Source organism: Oryx dammah, unplaced genomic scaffold (genome assembly GCF_014754425.2).
Source record: "Oryx dammah isolate SB20612 unplaced genomic scaffold, SCBI_Odam_1.1 HiC_scaffold_4, whole genome shotgun sequence".
In the NCBI taxonomy this organism is placed as follows: Eukaryota; Metazoa; Chordata; class Mammalia; order Artiodactyla; family Bovidae; genus Oryx; species Oryx dammah.
The window spans coordinates 87,129,521-87,148,489 of NW_024070188.1; the positions used below are offsets into that span (position 1 = coordinate 87,129,521).

The 18,969-nt window shown below is 43.8% G+C and overlaps 1 protein-coding gene across 1 annotated transcript in view; it reads right to left on the reverse strand.

The window, feature by feature from the left end:
• Positions 1–18,969, reverse strand: part of PDE10A (phosphodiesterase 10A) — a gene marked incomplete at its 5' end in the record, with an annotated part of 146,927 nt that overhangs the window by 33,759 nt on the left and 94,199 nt on the right. The window contains 3 exons of the mRNA XM_040238759.1: positions 763–905; positions 15,494–15,680; positions 18,528–18,620. Coding sequence (XP_040094693.1) covers positions 763–905; positions 15,494–15,680; positions 18,528–18,620 — 423 coding nt within the window. The remainder of the gene's footprint in view (positions 1–762; positions 906–15,493; positions 15,681–18,527; positions 18,621–18,969) is intronic.

The window sequence follows — 18,969 nt, forward strand, 5'->3', positions numbered from 1 at the left end:
ACCTACTTAAAGAGGTCAGGAGTGCTTTGTTGACAGAAGTCATGGGAACTCCTCTATAGAGACCATGCCAAGAAAAGGAATCATCTGACTGGCTCCAGCTAAAGCCTAGCTGGCTGTTCAGAACTGTTCTCCTTAGCATTTCCGTCTGGTGACCCTGAGGCATTTACAGGCTTAGATTCCCATTTGTTAACTAGGCCAGCAGGGCATTAAACGTACAGCAATCTAATGACCTCCTTATTTAATTAATTTAACAACACAAGTTTTCTTATTTTAAATAACTGTCAGTCAGCTCTGGATCACTTTTGAAGATTATTTTGTTATTAACACACAGTGCTGGCTTACACTTTTGATGGGCAGTCTGACCACCAGTAACAAATGTATTAGCGTAGGATTAGAAGCCAAGTGTGGATGCTAAATCTTGTATTATAAAGTCTCAGATTTAACTGGCAAACTTAAAACTATATGGAAATGAAAGCTTTCAGTTATCTAAGCTTAAATGCCATTTTGAATAGTAAATATTTCATAAAGTGTGTAAACAAGGAAAGCTAACATTTAGGTTGGCTCATTTCAAAATGGCATTCAGGCTAGTTTTTCTACAGATAAAGAGATCCGGCCTTTCCTTCCTTGGAATGGGGAAATGGTTAAGGTCAGAGACCATACGTGTAACGCAATATTTCTGATTATACTTCTGGAAGCCATTTCACTCTAAGTTCAGTCGGGTGGGAACTGTGGCTGAGGAAGTGGGCGGGACGGGACGCTCACAGCTCTATCTCTTTGCACAGACGGCCGGGCAGGTTGAAGTGCATGAGGCCTTGCCACTCCTCCGCCGTGCAGATGCTGTGGTAGGACAGCTTCTCCATCGTGACCCTGTAGATGCATTCCGAGTGCCGGATCCTGTGGTACATCTGGGGGGCGGAGCCAACACAGAGAACGTAAACTAACGCGTGCGCGGTGCGTCATTAAAGTGCAGAGGCTGCTATTAAAAAAAAAATCACAACTGCAACTATTCGCTATTACTTGTCCTTAACTACTATTGCTGCATATTACTATCCATCAACCACCATCACCATCAGTTCAGTTCCGTTCAGTCGCTCAGTCGTGTCCGACTCTTGGCGGTCCCGTGGACTGCAGCACGCCAGGGCTCCCTGTCCATCACCAACTCCTGGAGCTTCCTCAGACTCATGTCCATCGAGTCAGTGATGCCATCCAACCCTCATATCCTCTGTGGTCCCCTTCTCCTCCCGCCTTCAGTCTTTCCCAACCTTTCTCACCATCACTATGTATTTTCATACTCACTGAAGAAACCCCACATGTGACTCTGAAGACACAAATGGCTTTTTAAGGAATTATATCTCCATTTTAAAAGGCTTCTTAAATTGTGTAACAAGTATACATATTTTTTTTGTCAGACGGCCAGACATTGTATCTAGGCGGAGAGATTACCTGGTACCTTGTTCTTGGACTCCCAGCCTTGGTGGGAAATAAACGTCTGATGTGCATAAGCCACCTAGTCCCTGGTATTTTGTTACAGCAGCACAAACAGACTAAGATGCAAAACAACTAAACTGAGACATCGGTTGACTTTTCTTCTGTGTCTCCTTTTAAAAATATTTAGCTTAACTCTTGGTGATCTCAAAGTCCTCTAGTCCAGGGAGTTTGAAAATTTGTTGATTGTAAAGTTCTTTATGGGTAAAATAAGTTTATAGATGTACGTGTAATAAATGTATGCCCCTTCAGAAATTACACACTGTGCTAATATATTGTATTATAAATTAAAATATAATAGAAATTTTAAAAGATAAAAAGTACATATTTTTAAAATATTTAGTTTTATTTACTTAGCATGACTTTTGCTCACACTAAACAATTATATATTTTGAAATGAAGCATTATATGTTATCTATTGTCAATTTTTTTTCTTTATTACTTGGTATTAGTGGAGAAAAATATGCCAAAAAGTGCGTGAGCGCGTGCTGTGCTGAGTCACTTCAGTCGTGTCCGACTCTACGCGACACTACGGACCACAGCTCTTCAGGCTCCTCTGTCCAAGCTATTCTCCAGCCAAGAACACTGGAGGGGTGGCCATGCCCTGCTGTAGGGGGTCGTCCCTACTCCCTGCCCAGGAATGGGACCCGCTTCCCTTCCATTTCCTGCCTTGGCAGGCAGGCAGGTTCTTTACCAGTAGCACCACCTATTGGAGAAAAATATGCCAAAAAGTTCAGTTCAGTCGCTCAGTCCTGTCCCACTCTTTGTGGCCCCATGGGAGCACACCAGGCTTCCCCGTCCATCACCAACTCCCAGACCTTGTTCAAGCTCATGTCCATTGAGTCGGTGATGCCAAAAAGTATGTGGAGTCAAAAAGAATAAAAGTACCACTGCCTGTTCTTACACATCACACTCACAGTTTTGCTCTCTAATCACTAATATCTTTGACTGAAATTCAGATAAATTTCTATTTTCCCTGATGTAAATCAGTTACTTTTGCAAACGAATCAGCTGCATCTTTATATACTGTCAATCAGGTTCAAAACCAGTGACAATCAGTGAAATTTGTCATACAGCAGATTTCCATAAGTTAAAAGCTGTGTGATAAAAGATTTTTTTTTTTAATTCAACTTTTGAAGACAGAGGGAAACGGAAACAAAAAACAGATGGAACAAACAAAACAAATAACAAGATTATGGATGTACACCTAAACAAAAGACATGCCTGGTCTAAATAGCCTCATTAAAGGAAAGGTTATCTGACTGAGCAGGAAGCAAAACCCCAACTCACACTGTCTACAAGAAAGAATCCTACTTTAAATATAACAAAGACTCAGATAGGATCTTCCTTTGTGGCTCAGCTGGTAAAGAATTCACCTGCAATGCAGAAGACCTGGGTTCCATCCCTGGGGTGGGAAGATCCCCTAGAGAAGGAAAAGGCTACCCACTCCAGTATTCTGGTCTAGAGAATTCCATGGACTGTATAGTTCATGGGGCTGCAAAGAGTTGGACACGGCTGAGCAAATTTCACACTTCACAGGGTAAAAGTAAAAGGCTGGAAATTGGTAAAACTCAGCAGTGGCCACAGGACTGGAAAAGGTCAGTTTTCATCCCAATTCCAAAAAGACAATGCCAAAGAATGTTCAAATTACTGTATAATTGCACTAATTTCACATGCTAGCAAGATTATGCTTAAAATCCTTCAAACTAGACTTCAGCAGTACGTGAACTGAGAACTTCCAGATGTTCAACCTAGATTTATAAAATGCAGAAGAACCGGAGATCAAATCGCCAACATCCACTGGATCATAGAAAAAGCAAGAAAATTCCAGAAAAACATCTACTTCTGGTTCATTCAGTTCAGTTCAGTCACTCAGTCGTGTCCGACTCTTTGCGACCCCATGAATTGCAGCACACTAGGCCTCCCTGTCCATCACCAACTCCTAGAGACTATTCAAGCTCATGTCCATTCAGTCGGTGATGCCATCCAACCGTCTCATCCTCTGTCATCCCCTTCTCCTCCTGCCTTCAATCTTTCCCAGAATCAGGGTCTTTTCAAATGAGTCAGCTCTTCACATCAGGTGGCCAAAGCACTGAGGTTTCATCTTCAGCATCAGTCCTTCCAATGAATATTCAGAACTGATTTCCTTTAGGATGGACTGGTTGGTCTCCTTGCAGTCCAAGGCATTCTCAAGAGTCTTCTCCAACACCACAGTTCTAAAGCATCAGTTCTTTGGTGCTCAGCTTTCTTTATAGTCCAACTCTCACATCCATACACAACCATAGCCTTGACTAGACGGACCTTTGTTGGCAAAGTAATGTCTCTGCTTTGGAATATGCTGTCTAGGTTGGTCATAGCTTTTCTTCCAAGGAGTAAGTGTCTTTTAATTTCATGGCTGCAGTCACCATCTGCAGTAATTTGGGAGCCCAGAAAAGTAAAGTCAGCCACTGTTTCCCCATCTATTTCCCATGAAGTGATGGGACCAGATGCCATGATCTTCGTTTTCTGAATGTTGAGCTTTAAGCCAACTTTTTCACTCTCCACTTTCATCAAGAGGCTCTTTAGTTCCTCTTCACTTTCTGCCATAAGGGTGGCGCCATCTGCATATCTGAGGTGATTGATATTTCTCCCAGTGATCTTGATTGCAGCTTGTGCTTCATCCAGCCCAGCATTTTTCATGCTGTACTCTGCATATAAGTTATATAAGCAGGGTGACAATATAAGCCTCAATGTACTCCTTCCCTATTTGGAACCAGTCTGTTGTTCCATGTCCAGTTCTAACTTTGCTTCCTGACCTGCATACAGATTTCTCAAGAGGCAGGTCAGGTGGTCTGGTATTCCCATCTCTTTCAGAATTTTCCACAGTTTATTGTGATCCACACAGTCAAAGGCTTTGACATAGTCATTAAACAGAAATAGATGTTTTTCTGGAACTCTCTTGCTTTTTCAAAGATCCAACGGATGTTGGCAATTTGATCTCTGGCTTCTCAGCCTTTTCTAAATCCAGCTTGAACACCAGGAAGTTCATGGTTCACATATTGCTGAAGCCTGGCTTGGAGAATTTTAAGCATTACTTGACTAGTGTGTGAGATGAGTGCAATTGTGTGGTAGTTTGAGCATTCTTTGGCATTGCCTTTCTTTGGGATTGGAATGAAAAGTGACCATTTCCAGTCCTGTGGCCACTGCTGAGTTTTCCAAATTTGCTGGCACATTGACTACAGCACTTTCACAGCATCATCTTTCAGGATTGGAAATAGCTCAACTGGAATTCATCATCTCCACTAGCTTTGTTCATAGTGATGCTTCCTAAGGCCCACTTGACTTCATATTCTGGGTCATTAACTACCCTAAATACTTTGACTGTGTAGATCACAACAACTGGAAAATTTTTAAAGAGACGAGAATACCAGACTACCTTACCTGTCTCCTGAAAAACTTGTATGCAGGACAAGAAACAACAGTTAGAACTGGACATGGAACAATGGACTGATTCCAAATTGGGAAAGAAGTACATCAAGGCTGTATATTGTCACCTTGTTTATTTAACTTATATGCAGAGTACATCATGCAAAATGCTAGGCTGGATGAATCACAAGCTGGAATCAAGACTACAGAGAGAAATATCAACAACCTCATATATACAGATAATACCACTTTAATGGCAGAAAGTGAAGAGGAACTTAGGAGCCTCTTGATGAAGGCGAAAGAGGAGAGTGAAAAAGCTGGATGAAAACTCAGCATTCAAAAAACAAAGATCATGGCATCTGGTCCCATTACTTCATGGCAAACGGATGGGGAAAAAGTGGAAACAGTGACAGACTTTATTTTTCCTGGGCTCCAAAAGTCACTGTGGACAGTGACTGCGGCCGTGAAGTTAAAAGACGGTTGCTCCTTAGAAGAAAAGCCATGACAACCTAGGCAGCATATTAAAAAGCAGAGACATCACTTTGCTGACAAAGGTCTGTATAGTCAAAGCTCTGGTTTTCCCAGTAGTCATGTATGGATGTGAGAGTTGGACCACAAAGATGGCTGAACACCAAAGGATGGATGCTTTTGAAATGTGGTGCTGGAGAAAACTTTTGAGAGTCCTTTGGACAGCAACGACATCAAACCAGTCAATCCTAAAGTAAATTGACCCTGAATATTCATTGAAAGGACTGAGGCTTAAGCTGAAGCTTCAATATTTTGGCCACCTGATGCAAAGAGCTGACTCACTGGAAAAGACCCTCATGCTTGGAAAGATTGAGGGCAAGAGAAGAGGGTAACAGAGGATGAGATGGTTGGATGGCATCACTGACTCAATGGACATGAGTCTGGGCAAATTCCAGGAGATAGTAAATGACAGGGAAGCCTGGCATGCTGTAGTCCATGGGATCGCAAAGAGTTGGACACAACTTAGGGACTGAATAACAATAACAAAAGTTGGAAAAGGTATTTAACATTTAACACCAGTCTAGACAAAATGGGAACAGCTGTAAATTCCCACCTAATAAACTAGATTTCAGAGTAAAGATTATTACCAAGGAGATCATTTCAGTGATAAAGAGGTCAGGCCATCAGGAGAATGAATACATAGGGTCAGTTGGTTTTCAACAAGAGTGCAAGGCAAGACCTCAGAGAAAGAAGAGTCTACACCACTCAGGGAGCTGACCAACTGGGCACTTTGATGGAAAACAAAAAAGTAAATGTTGATCCTCATCTTATACCATATGCAACAACTCACTCAAATCAGCCACAGACTTAAATGTAAAACCTGTAAAACTTCTAGAAGCCAACACAGGAGAAAATCGTTGTCACCTTAAGTTAGACAAATATTTCTTTGATACAATGCAGACAGCATGATCACAAAAAGAAAAAAGTCATGCTAGACTTCTTTAAAATTAAAAACTGTTCTTAAGAAGAAAATGTTAAGAGAATGACGAGCCAAACACTGGGAACAAATATTTGCAAATAAGTGATCTGACAGATGACTTGCATCTCTTAGTGACCCCATGGACTGCAGCCCACCAGGCTCCTCTGTCCATGGGATTTTCCAGGCAAGAGGACTGGAGTGGGGTGCCATGGCCTTCTCTGAGAATATATAAAAGAACTATCAAAACTCAGTGACAAAAACCAGAAATCCCAAACAATAGGCAAATGATTTGAGCAGACACTTCACCAAAGACCCAGAGATGCAAATGTGGAGAGACTAGAACATTCCCAGTGATGCTGGGAATATTGGAAGTCGGTTGGCTTGGCAGTTTTTTAAACATCCCCCCACCACAAAACCCCACCAGTCTAGGCACTTCCTCAGGAGAAACAGAAGCACATGCCCACACACAGGCTTGGACAGCTTTATTTGTAACAGCCAAAAGTGAAATAACGCAAATTTCCATCAACAGGTGACTAAACCAACAGCTCATAATGTATCCATAAAGTGGAATACTCAGTAATAAAGACTGAACTATTTACACACGCAGTGTCATGGGTGAATCTCAAACTAAGTGTGCTAAGGGAAAGAAGTCAGACAGAAAGGAACACAGAGTTTATGATTCCAGTCATATAAAACAGTTCTAGAAAATTCAAAGGAAGTTATAGAAAGTACAATAGTGGTTGCCTGAAATGGGGGGATGAAGATGGGGAGGATTGTGTGAGAACGGGTCACAGAGACTCATGGGGGGCAATGGACACGCCAGTCATCGGGGTGTGTGTGTGTGTGTGTGTGTGTGTGTGTGTTTGCTCCTAGTCTTTGTAAACGTACGTGGTAATTTGTGTATGTGACACATAAATTTCAGCAAAAAGTCACACGATGATGATGGAAAATAACTGTTTTCAAAGTACTCTCTTCGTGGTATGAATTTATCTGGAAAAGCAATTATCTTCTTATTTGGTGTTAATGTTTCTTGCAATCTGAAAGTTCAGATGAAATGTTTATTTCTTTGAATACGTCTTATAAGTAACAAAACACTGTCATTTGTCATCAGAAAAAGATCAGCAATTTGGAATTTCTATCTTTTTGTGAAAGAAATATGTGTAAATAAACAATGCATTCAACAACCATTCCAAGTGTTTTGCTGCAAGTAGCAAAGCCTTTGTAGCACAAGGGAAATGAGTGGACATTGCAAAGCTGTCCTCCTAACAAGGCTGAGGAACAGCTGGATCAGGCTTAGAAGTGCAGGCTGGACACCACTGTCCGCTCTTCTTTCTTGTAGAACAGAAGGCCCCTGGCACAGGAGATGGCACCCTGGACAAGACACAGCCACCTGACGGACGAGCCGGGCGAAAGCTCCATCCGTGTGCGCACAATCAAGAAAACGGACGTTTCCTAACAGCATTCCTTAAAAGTTCTCACATGCTCCTCCCAACCGTCAATGGACTGTCTCATCCTGCCCACTCAGGATGGTACTGTAGGTTCCGGCAGGAGGGCGAACAGTCAACAGGGCTTACTCGGTAGTTACTGGAAGTCAGTACCGCCTGCGCTTCAGTGCAGTTCTGCGGGGAGGTGGTTGTAAAAGTAGCTCTATTAGGCAGCAAAGCAGCATTGCTACCACGGTCATCAACGCCAGTGAGCGCTCGCTCGCTGCAAGCGGCCTTTACAGTGCCCTGGATACACGACTTTTGCAATTCTCACAAAAGACTCTAATTTGCCTCATTTTACAAGCTTATGACCTCCACTGAGAATAAACTACATTTTTATTTATCATTATGTATAATTTTAATACGTTTATATTATTCGTAAACATATAAACTGTTAATTTTTATTTTTTTTCAAGTTTTGTAATCAATGTAAGGCAGTAACATGAACTTTAACTTTACAGCAAAAAAAGAATTAGTTTTGGTGAATTTTATAGCTACTTGAGTCCCTGTTTTCTAAATGACCTTCAATATGAATAGTAGAAAATAGCATATTACTAATAAATGATTCCACTCTCTTCACCCCACTGCAAACTGTTAATGCAGATGGAACACCACGTTGTGTGCTGACTTTGTACAGACTATTTGCCTGTGACAGCTGAGTAGTTAAGTTGGGCTCACTGTCCAGCCAGAAGGGACTGCTAGGAGAGGAGGCCGCCCTTGATTTGGATGGGGGATTAATCTCAGACATGAAGCTAGGGGAAAGCCACAAAGGCAGCAGGACGACGGCCTGGAAACAGGAGTGTAACCTAGCTCGTGCCCACCACGCGGTGAGAACACAACCGCGTGATCTTATGAATCGGCACCCCTACTTACTGGCTCTGCACAGACATGGGGGTGCGCAGAGGATGCGCTGACGTTACTCACATTCACAGGAGGCCTGGACTCACTTAAAGGGACACCAGCTAAGACCAGGCTCCAGCTCACCCTTCTGGGGCGACCCCCTCTCCTGCGTTGACCAGCTGTGCGCCTTTAGGTGAGCTAATTGAGTTCTCTGCGCCCAGGTCTCCCAGCTGCAGACTGTGGACACTGCAGTGCCCGAGTCGGGAAGGACACGCGGCGTCCGTGGGGTCTCACATGTAAGGGACAGCACAGATCTGAGTGGCCGGCAATGACCACGTCCCCCAGCACCGCAGCCACGCCGTTGGGCTCCTGAGAGCTCAGTCTGCCGAAGCACTCTCACGTTTCAGGGCCTCTGCGCTGCGTCCCACCTGCTGAGGATGCTCCCTGGCTCCCAGGGCTGCCCTCAGGATGCTCCTCGGGCGCGCGCCTGTCTGAGCGGGAGTCTGCACTCCACACAGACTGGGAAGCACTACACGTAAGGCCCCTTCTTGGTTAGAGAGCTGGCTTTACTCGCTCACCACTGGCTGCAGGCAATCCATAGATGCAAAGGGGCTCAACTCCTGCTGATACAAACTGGGTGCTCTTTCCCCTTTACTCAATTCACACGCCCAACCTAACTGACGAGATTTCTGCTAAAGTACAGATTTTCAGTGTGATGTCAATGGCATTAAAAAATGTCATTAATGAAGTTAATGTGGCCCCCTAAATAATCCTAAAACAAAAGACATGGTCCACACAGGTATGGACAGGAACTTTGTGCTCTGCGTACAGTAGCATGAGACAGGGCTACAGGGGTGAGGGCAACACCAGGCCCGGCGGAGGCTGTGCCCCGTGCCCCATGCGGGACCAGAGGCCCGGCTGTGGCTGCAGGGAGGAGTTCCTGGGCTGAGGACCCTGCAGAGAGACAAGGCTACCTGGGTCTCCCCCAGGGGAAGCAATTCCAGACAGATCTGAGTAAGTAAAAGTCAAGTAAGTAAAGGAATGGGGGAGTGAGGAAATCCAGGAAAGAAGAGACCAACACAAGGAAAGATCAACATATTGACGTCCCCGCTAAGAACTGAGCTGATAAAAAAGAATCGAGTGGCTAAAATTACACCATCAAAAAAATACAGCATCTGATGTGTGGCTTCCTCTGCCTGCACGTCTATTCCAGTTTATGGAGACCACGGTACCAAGATGCAGAGAAATGACTTTTTCTCCTTGACTAGCTCTGAGACGGAAGTGTTTAAAACGCTGTCTTTCTTGCGGGCGAGTGAAGGGCAGTGCGCCGAGGACTCCAGGGCCACATCCAAAGCTGGCCGGCCACACATGTGCTGCGGGGCCTTCCCCGGGTTACTTCATCCACGTATCTGTCTCTCTCACATCAAGTGGAGCTAATCACAGCCTCCCTCGGGATAGCTGTGGGACTAACAAAGGAACCGGGATCCAGGTCTTGGTCTTTACTCTAGAGGTCTCTCCTGATCTGACATCCTCCCCTGAAGAAGGCTCTGACAGGAAACTCTTCTTGCAAAGAAACCAACTGCTGGCTTACAGACACTGACACACAGTGGGCGCTCTCTGCATTTTCTTTTTTCTGTAGGAGGATGCTTGCCTCAACAAAGCCAGTGTTACTGTAAAGAAGGGCAGTACGTTGGTCTTCCCTCTTCATTGAACAGAAACAACTCCAATACCAGCTGCTCCCTGGATGGGAAGGCACGTCGAGAGGGCAGGGCGGGGGTGGGGGTGCCCCTGAGCTATCATGCTTTCTGAGTTTGGAGGCACTGTCAGAAACAATGCAGATTTTATAAGCTCTCATGGAGAGAAGATATACTGCAGTTTAAAAGGTGGCGATTAACTCCATACAGAGAGCTGACGCTGCGCCACCTGGGTTTCAACACGCACCTTCAGACAACAACCAGGCACGGGTCTGCTCGGTTCAAGCGAGGTTTACTCCCGGAGCCCACCACCGGGCGCTGACACCCTATGAAACTGTGGCACATACCCTATCTGTCATGACAGAAGAGCAGAAAGAGTTTCGGTGAGTTTCAAAGTGTTTATAAAAAGCTACAAGTCAGTTTCACTATAAAGGAACTCTACTAGCTTTGGCCCAACATAAAAATAGAATGCCTGTCAACTTACTCATGACTTTGCAGAGGAGTGTTATTTTTCTTGTTTCACCTTGGTATTCGGATTGGAATAATCGTTTGACCGTGGTTGAGTCCAGGTTTCTGATGCAACATTCATCGTTAAGGAGAGCTGAACCGGCCTCACAGCGCCCACCCTGGGACGGACTCAGTAATTCCTCAAGGGATGCACAGAAACATGGACGGATTTTAAGAAGATCAAGTTCCACCGCCTTAATTTTTACCTGGACTCTTACCTAAAAATGCTCTTTTCCCACCTTTCATTTCAAATCACCCCTTTCTCAAGTTTCACTAGTACGAAAATCTCTTAAATCAAATACTGGTGTTACTAAAGTCTAAAAGTGGTTTATAAAGCTTTCATAAGGTACTTGAACGTGGACCTAAATAACTTTTCAGCTGACAGATCATAAAAAACAATTTTTGATGACAGGGCTGCCATACTCTTTGGCATCTTAGTTCATGTGGAGTTCACATTAAGAGCAATTGCTATAATAAAACTCCTCCTGTTCCCATTGACTCAAGATGAAAGCAACTCTTCAGTTCAGTTCAGTTCAGTCGCTCAGTCGTGTCTGACTCTTTGCGACCCCATGAATCTCAGCACACCAGGCCTCCCTGTCCATCACCAACTCCCGGAGTTCACTCAGATTCATGTCCATCGAGTCAGTGATGCCATCCAGCCATCTCATCCTCGGTCGTCCCCTTCTCCTCCTGTCCCCAATCCCTCCCAGCATCAGAGTCTTTTCCAATGAGTCAACTCTTCGCAAGAGGTGGCCAAAGTACTGGAGCTTCAGCTTTAGCATCATTCCTTCCAAAGAAATCCCAGGACTGATCTCCTTCAGAATGGACTGGTTGGATCTCCTTGCAGTCCAAGGGACTCTCAGGAGTCTTCTCCAACACCACAGTTCAAAAGCATCAATTCTTTGGTGCTCAGCCTTCTTCACAGTCCAACTCTCACATCCATACATGACTATTGGAAAAACCATAGCCTTGACTAGACGGACCTTAGTTGGCAAAGTAATATCTCTGCTTTTGAATATGCTATCTAGGTTGATCATAACTTTTCTTCCAAAGAGTAAGCGTCTTTTAATTTCATGGCTGCAGTCAGCATCTGCAGTGATTTTGGAGCCCAGGAAAATAAAGTCTGACACTGTTTCCACTGTTTCCCCATCTATTTGCCATGAAGTGATGGGACCGGATGCCATGATCTTCATTTTCTGAATGTTGAGCTTTAAGCCAACTTTTTCACTCTCCTCTTTCACTTTCATCAAGAGGCTTTTTAGCTCCTCTTCACTTTCTGCCATAAGGGTGGTGTCATCTGCATATCTGCAACTCTTAGGGCTTCCCAAAAAGTAAAGGTGATAAGTAGAAATAAACTTGGTGCTGAAATGGTGGGAGCCACATTCTCAGAGAGCAATATCCCAAAGGTGGGGACGAAATAGCTGGAAGGAATTCTCTGGAGTTAGGAGGAAGTTCTGATATGCAGAGAGAGACAGAGAGAGATCAAGCAAAGAATATCCAGGCTTATGTGTAAACTCTCTTCTGAAATAGTGACAACAGGGGGAAAGGATGTTTCAGCGGAGAAACCAGGCAGACACCTCCTTCCCAGAGCCTGCTTGCAGCTGGCACCGTGAACACACAGCCTGCTGAGATGTTCCTGCCGAAATGATTACCTCAAGAGAGCCATGAGGAAAAACCAGATGAAACCAAAATAGAAACACCCTACAAAATAACCCGTCCGTACACTTCAAAAGCGCTTCCCTGATAGCTCAGCTGGCAAAGAATCCGCCTGAGGTGCAGGAGACCCTGGTTCGATTCCTGGGTCGCGAAGATCCACTGGAAGAGGGATAGGTTGCTTCCCTTGTGGCTCAGCTGGTAAAGAATCCACTAGAAATACGGGAGACCGGGGTTTCACCCCTAGGTTAAGAAGATCACCTGGAGAAGGGAAAGGCCACCCACTCCAGTATCTCAGGTGGAGAATTTCATGGACAGTATAGACCATGGGGTTGCAAAAAATCGGACATGACTAAGTGACTTTCACTTTCACTATACACTTCAAAATGCCTAGGACATAAAAGACAGAATAAGGAGTGACTCTAGGTTGAATGCTAAAAAAAAAGTTAATCATTCAGTTGTAGCTGACTCTTTGCGATACCATGGACTGTAGCCTGCCTGGCTCCTCCGTTCATGGAATTCTCCAGGCAAGATGCTGGAGTGGGTGGCCATTTCTTTCTCCAGGGCATCTTCCCTAGCCAGGGCTCGAACCTGGGTCTCCTGCATTGCAAGCAGATTCTTTACCAACTGAGCCACTTGGGGAGGCCCCAAGGGAGGAGACTAAAGCAGTCTACAGACTTCACTAGGGCGGCCCCTAATCCCTTATAAGAAGCGGCGACTGCAACACAGACGATCACGGGGAAAAGACCAGGTGGAGACACACGAAGGCAGGAGGCCACAGGCCTAGAGGAAACCAGACTGCCAGCAGTCGGATCTTTAAATTCCAGCTGTCAGAACCACAGAAACATAACCTTCTGTTGTTTAAGTCACCCAGTCTGTGGTATTTGTCACAAACTGACTCCTTGGAAAAGACCCTGATGCTGGGAAAGATTGAAGGCGGGAGGAGAAGGGGACAACAGAGGATGAGATGGTTGGATGGCATCACCGACTCGATGGGCATGAGTTTGGGTAAACTCCGGGAGTTGGTGATGGACAGGGAGGTCTGGCGTGCTGCGGTTCTTGGGGTCGCAAAGAATCGAACACGACTGAGCGACTGAACTGAACTGAATAGTGTGTACTCAGTTGCTCAGTCATGTCTGACTCTGCAACCCCATGGACTATAGCCCTCCCGGCTCCTCTGTCCATGAATTTTTTCAGGCAAGAATACTGGAGCAGGTTGCTACTTCCTACTCCAGAGGCTCTTCCCCACCCAGCAATCAAACCCTTGTCTCTTACATCTCCTGCAGGGGCAGGCGGGTTCTTTACTACTGTGCCACCTGGGAGGTCCATGACATAACATCACAGGTCAAAATTAATTTTTAACACTCCTTACACGTGTTTGTTTTAGACTATTATAATTTAAAAAAAACACTCTAAAGTACAACATATATTAGAATAAACTTTTGTGGGGTAACAGAAACACATGTTCAAAGAGAGAAAAGAATGATAAGTGATAAGAGCTTCTCATTCTATTTTTAAGTGAACTGTGCTAAGTTGCTTCAGCTGTGTACAGCTCTTTGCGATCCCATGAACTGTAGCCTCCCAGGATCTTCTGTCCATGGGATTCTCCAGGCAAGAATACTGGAGTGGGTTGCCATGCCCTCTTCCAGGGAAGTGGACTATTAATAGATGTCAAATTATTCTAAAACCTAGATTCCACTGAATATATTTTGAAATTATAAAGGTCAATATTTAGAATATAGTGGAAATTATATTTCCTACAACTTTTAAACTAAACAGATGCATTCTGTCAATCTTTTTACTGATGAGGAGATATGCTGGTATAAAAGACGTCTGAAGTTAGAAGAGTTTGACAGCTGTCCCAGTCTGTCTGCGATGGGCCGGGTGACAGTACAGCCCCCATGAGGCGGCACGGGGCTGCAGGAAGGACTACGTGCAATGCACACAGTCACCCCTCATCACCAGACTATTATTTTTTGCCATTTTGTTCCGAGTCTTCTGTGCTATTTTTATTACTCACATGGTTGCTCCTATGATTTCCAAAAAGACAAATTTCTCTAAATTACTATGGTGACAATTCCCATGCATGTTGATTTGGCTACAAAATGTTAATAAAATCTTCTCCGAGTTCAGAATTCCAGTAATGTCACTGAAGGATTACTAGAGTTCATAGAATACTAAATGTTTGACTCATTTAAAATGTAAAAGAAAAATGATACGTTCAGCTCTTTTAAAGTGAGTCTTTATAAAATAAATGGAACCTAATCTTACTGTTCAGTACACAGAGCTGGGCTGTTGTGAAGATTAAATGAAGACACCATCAGGCGGCTCACTGATAAGAATCTGCCCGCCAGTGCAGGAGACACAGGTTCGAAACCTGGGTGGAGAAGATCCCCTGGAGGAGGGGGCATGGCAACCCACTCCAGTATTCTTGCCTGGAAAAAGCCATGGACAGAGAAGCCTGGTGGGCTGCAGTCCGTGGGGTCTCAAAGAGTCAGACACGACTGAGCGACTAAGCACGCCTGCACACAGCACCTGACAAACATGTGGAGTGGCTGCCTCCCTTTTCCTCGCAGAGGAAACTTTCCTGCTTGGTGTTAAGACTCGAGTTATTACTCTCTCTCTCTTTTTTTTTTTTTGCACAAGAATCTCAAGCACAGCACAAATGACAACCTCTTAGGTTTGGATAACCTCGTCTACATCGGTAGATTACGTATGAAACTACAGCGGTAGTTATCGGGGAAGGGAAACCTTACATATTCACCTCATTTTTGTTTTTATCAAATTCACACCTTAAAATAAATGCAAAAATCAGGGTTTTTTTTTTCTTTTTTTCCTTCCAAGGAATTTTAAGGTATTTCCTAAGATATGCATAACCAGGAATCACCCTTTGGGGTTTATAAAGGAAATGAGGGGGAAAAAACCACTTTCCAGGTTTATAAAATTTAATACCAAGTAGTAGAAACGTCATGACTTACATTGGCACAGTGTAAGGCTAAAGCACAGAAGACAGCAAACATCTTGAAGTTGTTCTCGTCTGTCTTGGAGAAGGCGCCGCCGCTGAGCTTGTTGACCATCTGCACCACGCCGATGACGCTGCCGCGGCTGACGATCGGCATGCACAGAATGTTGCGGGTCGTGTAGCCCGTGTACAAGTCCACCTCTCTGCGCCCGCGGCAGGGGCAAGACGGCAGCACAAGAGAGCACAGGCAGGAGAGAGTAAACCACGCGCCATCACACACTCAGCCCAGTTCCGCTTCTCCCACAGTTAACTGCAATGGAACTGTTAGCTTCTAAACTCAAAGACAGTGGGGACACACGCAAGTGGTTTTTAATAAAACCTTTTTGAAAATATTCTAACCCAGTTCTGCTTTCAAGAGAGTTTTTCAGAACCATCTCCAGGAGGTGTTCAGCTTCTCGTCTGGTTCTAATGAGAAGCATCCCACGTCACAAAGTACATGCCAACTGTGGATTTAGAGAAAAGTCTAATACATTCGGTAAAAATGACCTGTGTGTTTGCACTTGGCCAGGTTTATGAGTGCTGTAAACTTGCTGAACAAACTTAAATGGGACATCTTACCGTAACAATTTAGAGCAGGGAGCAGCCATCTACAGACTGTGTACAAACCGGCGCCCTCCAGTTTTGTAAGCAATATAAATGGGACACAGCCACGCCATTCCTTGACGGATTCCCACTGCCCCACAACAGAGCTGTGACGCAGATGCTGTGGCTGACAAAGCCAAAAATACCTATTGTCTGATTCTTCAAAGAAGAGATTTGCTGCCTCCTGATTTAGGGGAAATAGTTTCAAAATGGTTTTTGAAAACAGGAGTCATTCCATAGGAGCAATTGTACAACTGCAGGCAATGAGTTAGTCGGCAGCCTTCTCTGGTGGGTTTCTCTCACCTCGAGTGATGGTTCTGAGATTCGCCCGTGTTGCACTGTCAGCAGCTCAGCCCTTTTGTTTGCCGAGTGTATTCTGTGGTGTGGATGTGTGTGTGTGTGTGTGTGTGTGTTCAGCCTCTCAGTCATGTCCGGCTCTTTGTGACCTATGGATTAAAACCCTCCAGGCTCCTCTCTCCGTGGGATTTCCCAGGGAAGACTACTGGAGTGGATACCCATTCACTTCTCCAGGGAATCTTTCCGACCCAAGGATCTAATCTGCGTCTCCTGCGCTGGCAGGCAGACTCTTTACCACTGAGCCGCTGCAGAAGCTCAGGGTATGGGTACATCACATTTTATATATATCTTCACCAGTTAAGGGACATTATTTGTTAATTGCCATTTGGGGCAATTATGAATAATGCTGCCCTCAAGATTTGTCTACAAATCTTTGTGTGGACAGGTGCTGTTTTTCTTGGAGTGTTACCCAGAAGTGGAGCTGAACGAGGGCTGTAAGTGTGTGCCGAACTTCATAAGACACTGTGAATCTATTCTCCAAGGTGGTTGTGCAAACATACACTCCCACTTGCAAGGTATGAGCATCCACGTTTCTCCATATTCTTGCCAATGCTTGCTAGCATCACTTTTTAAAAAATTTAAACCATTCAAGCTTGTATGTAACAGGATTTCATAGTCAACTAAATTTATCTTTCATCTGTTTAATGGCCATTGGTCGATCTTATTTTGTGAAGCATCTGTTAAAATCTTGTGTCCTATTTATTAAATTGGGTTCTCTTGGAAGTTTTTTAAAATATATATATGCTAGATACAAATATTTTGCCAGATATACATTTTGCAAATTGTTCTCACAATCTGTTGCTTGCTTTTTCATGTTATTTAAAAAGCTTTTATATATGGATATATAAGTATTTTCAATATTTAAGTACTAAAATGACAAGTTGGCTTTTTTAAGACAAAAAGTAAGATTTTCAGCACACTTAATTTATTGAAAAAATATGTTACCAGGGTACAGCTCTGTTTATATAAAAGTTATGCAAATATGACATTAATCAAACACCTGAAAAACTTCCCATTGCTTATGCTATTTAACTGTCCCCTGAAGGAAATCCAATTGTGAATGCACAGAACACTGCTGTCAAAACAGGTGAACCATTACCTTCAACTTTCAGGGCATCAATCTTGAGACTTTCAATTTCGAAAGTTTTTAAAATCAAATTACATAAACTGGTTTCTAGTTCTCCAAAGTAACTCAAAACAAACAAAAATTTATTAGCAATCTTAATATCCAATAAAGTCTGCAACTGACTGAGTTCCTACTGTGTGTCATGTGAAGTTGCCAGGTCTTTTCTGAATATTTTCTCTAATTAAAAAATTTTTAAAAAACCCTACAAAATAGGTATTACTGTGCCCACTTTAAAGATGAGCAAACAACTGAGGCTGTGACAGATTCAGTCACTCCCTTCGGGATGTTCTAAAGGTGACAGAGGACAGAGCCAGGATTTAAAATACATACTTTTATCACCATGTGTTACAGCCTTTGAAGATACGGTTTGCTAAAGGATATGCTTAGGACAAAATGATGACACTATAATGAAAAAAATTTATAAATTTAAACTCTTGATTTTTAGTTTTCCTTAAAACATTTAAACTCCTGTAGCTGGAGATAGGGGCTTCCCAGGTGGCGCTAGTGGTAAAGAATCCACCTGCCGTGCAGGAGACATAAGAGACGCAGGTTCAATCCCTGGGTTAGGAAGATCCCCTGGAGGAGGGCATGGCAAGCCCACTCTAGTATTCTTGTCTGGAGAATCCCATGGACAGAGGAGCCTGGCGGGCTACAGTCCATGGGGTCACAAAGTCTTTCACGAGCAAAGTGACTTTGCACGCACGTATGCACAGCTGGAGACAATCAATGGTTTCGAATCCATCATTTTTTATAAAGATCTGAAAACACTGACTACTGATAATTAAGTTGGTTCAAAGAAAGCATAACAGCATCAAAGAGGAAAAACTGACTGAGCTGGGACGTGGAGAGCTGGGGCCCTACCGCAGAGGCTTCAGCTGAGCTGGACGGGAAAGGAGGAGTGCCGGAGCACAGGAGGCCGCCTCACCTGTTGAAGCGCGGGTCTGCGTACGCATCTGGGATGTTCAGAACTTCCCCGGTCCTTGCTACTTGGCCGGCAATCCCCTTCTCGATTGAAAACCTGCACACACAGAAGAGAGGAGCACACAGATGTTGCAGGAGAACTTGAGAGACGTCACTGCCAGCAAACACTGAATAAAAAAGACTTCTATTTTAAGTGCTTGTTTTACTATAAAATGTATAAAGGTGAAGCAGAAAAACACTGCATGGTAATCACTTGAATACCTTACAAGACATAATTCATAATGTATTAAATTATGCTGAATCACAAACTGAAATTGAAAAATTAACTAGCCTTCTCCTGCACTGACCAATAATAATCCTTTAGATTTGCAAAATACCTTATAATTTACAACATGTTTCAACATGAGTTTTTTAAAATAATTCTTCCTGTGAGCTGAGACCCATAT